The 5,863-nt window shown below is 37.0% G+C and overlaps 1 protein-coding gene across 1 annotated transcript; it reads left to right on the top strand.

Annotated features, from left to right (window-relative positions):
- Positions 1 to 2,516: 2,516 nt before the first annotated feature.
- On the top strand, positions 2,517 to 5,660 carry LOC116033092. The gene is made up of 5 exons (XM_031275847.1): positions 2,517 to 2,913; positions 3,134 to 3,937; positions 4,144 to 4,239; positions 4,462 to 4,932; positions 5,131 to 5,660. Exons 1-5 carry the CDS (start codon positions 2,517 to 2,519, stop codon positions 5,658 to 5,660), a joined length of 2,298 nt encoding a protein of 765 aa, XP_031131707.1.
- Positions 5,661 to 5,863: the final 203 nt, after the last annotated feature.

The following is a 5,863-nucleotide window of genomic DNA, read 5'->3' as shown; positions in this document are numbered from 1 at the left end:
GGTGCTCGATCATTTTTCCACTTCTTCTATTTTTATTTAGTGGAAGCAAACGACTTACAAGTATAAAATAATTTTATACTCTATTGTAAATTTCAAATCGTCGTTGCTGATTTTGACTAGGCTTTGACTTTGGACATAAAATGTTGCTAGACTCAAAATAAAATTGGGGGGTCTAAAAATACATATTTGGTTCATCAAAACAATTACACTATATTCCTAACAAACATGTTGGACCAAAATAATGTTTTGGTCAAATGTTTCAGAATGGCAAGAACCGAGATCCAATCTAACCCAGTTGTTGAGGTTAAGATGAATTTAATTGGCAGGAGAAGCCAAGATGGAAGGACATATAATTTACCAACCGCTAATGAGGTAGCTGCACTTATTGTCCGCGATCTGGACCCATCAATGGGTGATCTAGACATATTGATACAAAGCAAGACTGGGCAGTTGAAGAGATAAACCAATTAAACCCTGCGTATCTGCCGCTACAGTATCCTTTGTTGTTCCCATACGGTGAAGATGGTTACCGTGAAGATATTTCATTCTCTGATGCATGGCACCAACGACATCATGGTGGTAGGAAAAGAATTAGTCCTAAAGAGTATTTCTCATTCTATATACATGAGAGAGTAAATGAAAACCATACATTATTGTATTCTAGGAGGTTATTTCAACAATACTTGGTTGATGCATATACAATGATTGAATCCGCAAGATTGATCTACATTAGAACTCATCAGAAGGCTTTGCGTTGTGAAGCTTATCAAGGATTGAGCGATGCATTAACAAGCGGAGAATTAGACCCTACCGGTCGGGGTAAAAGAATTATACTACCATCATCATTCACAGGTGGAGCCAGGTATATGATTCAGAACTATCAAGATGCAATGGCAATATGCAGACAAATCGGTTATCCACATTTGTTCATAACATTCACTTGCAACCCGAAGTGGCCTGAGATTGAACGGTATGTTGTCCATCGTGGTCTTAAACCAGAGGATAGACCCGATATTATTTGTTGCGTGTTTAAAATGAAACTTGATGCTATGATTGAAGACATAAAAACACAAAAGCTGTTTGGCGACATATATGGAGGTATTTCATTATCATACATATTTGCATTTGTCTTAATTAAATCTAAGTTAAATGTATAAACTTTAATCTTCATTTTTATTTATTTTATTTTCAGTTANGAGCTATAAATAATTTCCACCGAAAAAATCTTTGACTTTTTCGTAAGTTAAATCAGCTCAAAGTATAAAGTATTTGATTTACCTCCTTTGAATTTCTTCTCGCTGGTGCATTCATTTTCTTTCCAAATTCGAGAGTCATCCTCATCCTAAATTGGATTGAGGTCATCCTGTTTCCTAATTTGGAAGTCGTCCTCATCCTGATTTGGAATTGAGGTCATCCTCATCTTGATTTTCTTTCTATTTCTGGAAAGTCAGCCTCTTCTTGATTAATTGATTGAAGTCCTCCTTTTCTCGATTTAATGTCATCCTCTTCAATTTTGCAATGTCAACCTCATCCTCTTCAATGTCAGCCTCTCGATTTCAATGTCATCCTGACTAAATTGATTCGTGTCTCATCTTGATTTCAATTGATTGAGGTCATCCTGATCGAGGTCATCCTGATCGATGTCATCCTGATTGAGTTGTCAACCTCTTCCTTAAAATTGATTTGTGAGAGAACTCATTCAATTTTGACTTCTTCAATTTTGACTTGTGCTAGTCATCCTCTTCCTTAATAAATTCTTTCAAAAGAATTAATCTGAGGCTTGAACTCGTGACCTTTAGCGTTGAAGATAATTCCGGTGCTCGATCATTTTTCCACTTCTTCTATTTTTATTTAGTGGAAGCAAACGACTTACAAGTATAAAATAATTTTATACTCTATTGTAAATTTCAAATCGTCGTTGCTGATTTTGACTAGGCTTTGACTTTGGACATAAAATGTTGCTAGACTCAAAATAAAATTGGGGGGTCTAAAAATACATATTTGGTTCATCAAAACAATTACACTATATTCCTAACAAACATGTTGGACCAAAATAATGTTTTGGTCAAATGTTTCAGAATGGCAAGAACCGAGATCCAATCTAACCCAGTTGTTGAGGTTAAGATGAATTTAATTGGCAGGAGAAGCCAAGATGGAAGGACATATAATTTACCAACCGCTAATGAGGTAGCTGCACTTATTGTCCGCGATCTGGACCCATCAATGGGTGATCTAGACATATTGATACAAAGCAAGACTGGGCAGTTGAAGAGATAAACCAATTAAACCCTGCGTATCTGCCGCTACAGTATCCTTTGTTGTTCCCATACGGTGAAGATGGTTACCGTGAAGATATTTCATTCTCTGATGCATGGCACCAACGACATCATGGTGGTAGGAAAAGAATTAGTCCTAAAGAGTATTTCTCATTCTATATACATGAGAGAGTAAATGAAAACCATACATTATTGTATTCTAGGAGGTTATTTCAACAATACTTGGTTGATGCATATACAATGATTGAATCCGCAAGATTGATCTACATTAGAACTCATCAGAAGGCTTTGCGTTGTGAAGCTTATCAAGGATTGAGCGATGCATTAACAAGCGGAGAATTAGACCCTACCGGTCGGGGTAAAAGAATTATACTACCATCATCATTCACAGGTGGAGCCAGGTATATGATTCAGAACTATCAAGATGCAATGGCAATATGCAGACAAATCGGTTATCCACATTTGTTCATAACATTCACTTGCAACCCGAAGTGGCCTGAGATTGAACGGTATGTTGTCCATCGTGGTCTTAAACCAGAGGATAGACCCGATATTATTTGTTGCGTGTTTAAAATGAAACTTGATGCTATGATTGAAGACATAAAAACACAAAAGCTGTTTGGCGACATATATGGAGGTATTTCATTATCATACATATTTGCATTTGTCTTAATTAAATCTAAGTTAAATGTATAAACTTTAATCTTCATTTTTATTTATTTTATTTTCAATGTATAAACTTTAATCTTCATTTTTATTTATTTTATTTTCAGTTATCTACACTATTGATTCATTTTTATTTATTTTATTTTCAGTTATCTACACTATTGAATTCTTTTTATTTATTTTATTTTCAGTTATCTACACTATTGAATTCAAAAAGAGAGGACTTCCCCACGCACACATATTGCTATTTGCCAAAACAATAAATAGGGTTAATTCCGCAGCCGAGATTGATGCTATTATTTCAGCTGAAATTCCTTACCCAGATGCTGACACTGAGTACCATGACGTAGTCGGCGAATTCATGTTGCACGGACCGTGCGGACAACTTCGGAAGAATTCGCCCTGTATGATAAATGGTAAATGTTCAAAGTTTTTTCCAAAAAAATATGTTAGTCATACGTGTTTGGATAAAGATGGCTATCCGATCTACAGAAGGCGTGATAATGGAAGTATAATCGCTAGGAATGGAATCGAACTTGATAATCGTTATGTTGTTGCGCATAATAAATATCTGCTCCTAAAATATCGCGCACATATTAACGTTGAATGGTGCAACCAATCCAGATCTATTAAATATTTGTTCAAATACGTGAACAAGGGAAACGATAAGGTCACGGCAGAGTTCATGAGTAGTTCTACAAATGGACGCAATGATGATGTGGTTGATGAAATTAACATGTACTATGATTGTCGGTACATATCAGCATGTGAAGCAACGTGGAGGCTTTTTGGGTATGCGATACATTATCGGACGCCACTTGTGGAAAGGTTAAATTTTCACTTAGAGCACCAACAGAATGTTGTCTATGGTGAAGATCAGACACTCGATGAGATTGTGGAGAACCAAACAGTTAAGCAGAGCCAATTCACAGCTTGGTTTGAGGCAAATAAGAAATACGAAGATGCACGTTCTCTCACTTATGCAGAGTTCCCAAGTAAGTTTGTTTGGAAACAAGATCTACGTGAATGGCAACCAAGAAAGGACGATTGTTCTATGTTCCGCCAGGTTGTGGAGAATTATACTATCTAAGATGCCTTTTAAATCTAATACGTGGACCTTCAAGCCACGATGATATACGCACTGTTGTTGGAGTTATTCACAAATCATATAGAGATGCATGTTATGAATATGGTTTATTAGATGATGACAAGGAGTACATCGACGGCATAACTGATTCAAGCTACTGGGCTTCTGCGTCTGCTTTAAGACGATTGTTTGCTACGCTTCTGAGTTCAAGTACAATCAGTAGGCCAGAGGTCGTATGAGATGCTGTTTGGGAATTTCTTGCAGAAGATGCACAGTTTCATCATCGTCGTCGCATGAACAATCCAGGTATTTCGACATACAAAAAATTTATTCCACTTATTCATTTGATTATCATTATTTATTATTCATAAAATTAAATAATTTGATCATTTTTTTTTTAATTTTTGGACCATCAAGATCTGTTGTTATCAGATTCCGATAAGAAACAGTTTGCTCTTGTGGAGTTGGAGAAATTGTTAACTTTGTGGGGGAAGAGTCTGAGAGACTTTCCAGAAATGCCACTTCCAGATGAAACCAATATCGGGTTTATGGAAAACATGTTGATAGCTGAAGAGTTGGCGTATGATAAGGAATCGTTGAAGATAGAGCATGAAACATTATTAACACAATTGACGGATGAGCAAAAGAATGTTTACGACTCTGTGATGAATGATATTGATTGTAATGGAGGTGGACTCTTCTTTGTGTATGGTTACGGAGGAACAGGGAAGACATTCGTGTGGAGGACCTTATCCTCAATGATAAGGAGCCGCGGAGATATTGTTCTAAATGTTGCTTCAAGTGGAATAGCATCTTTATTATTACCGGGAGGAAGGACAGCGCATTCTAGATTCGCTATACCACTCTCATTGAATGAAGATTCCACGTGCAATATATCGCAAGGTAGTGACCTTGATGAGCTTATAATTAGGAGCAAATTGATAATATGGGATGAAGCACCAATGACTCACAAACATTGTTTTGAGGCTTTGGACAAAACCATGAGGGATCTATTGAGATTTGCCATACCGGGTAGTGCTCAAAAGACATTTGGGGGAAAGACAGTAGTTTTGGGCGGTGATTTTAGACAAATTCTTCCAGTTATTCCCAAAGCAACGAGACCAGTAGTTGTCGGAGCAACTATTAATTCTTCATACCTCTGGACAAATTGCAAGGTATTGAGGCTAACGAAGAACTTGAGACTACGAAGCTTAGCTTCAGAGGAAGATAGGCAGACGGTTGATTGGTTTTCAAAATGGATTGCAAACATAGGAGATGGTATAACAGGGGTTGTAAACAATGGGTTGTCTGAGATCGATATTCCACCAAGGTTTCTGTTAAACTGTGGACATGATCCCATAGCAACTATAGTGGAAAGCACATTCCCAAGCGCGAGATATGGCATGATTGATGAGTTGGACTTAGAAGGTCGAGCAATCCTTTCACCAACTTTAGATGTGGTTGATCAAATTAATCAATACATGTGCAACATGAACACTGCGGAAGGTCGAACTTATTTAAGTTGTGACTCTTTGTGTAAGGCAGAATCAGACGGCGAAAATCTATCACAAGTACACACTCCTGAATTTTTAAATAGTCTCAGATTGTCTGGGCTCCCAATCATTCATTGATATTAAAGGTTGGTGCACCTGTTATGTTATTGAGGAACATAGATCACTCTCTTGGTCTTTGCAATGGTACGCGCCTCATTGTCACAAGATTGACAGATCATATTGTGGAAGCAAAAATAGTTAATGGGACATTGACAGATCATATTGTGGAAGCAAAAATAGTTAATGGGACACATCAAGATCATATTGTGGAAGCAAAAATA

This window comes from Ipomoea triloba, chromosome 10 (assembly GCF_003576645.1).
Source record: "Ipomoea triloba cultivar NCNSP0323 chromosome 10, ASM357664v1".
Lineage (NCBI taxonomy): Eukaryota > Viridiplantae > Streptophyta > Magnoliopsida > Solanales > Convolvulaceae > Ipomoea > Ipomoea triloba.
The sequence above is the reverse complement of the archived record's forward strand: the minus strand, read 5'-3'. Positions and strand labels throughout refer to the sequence as shown.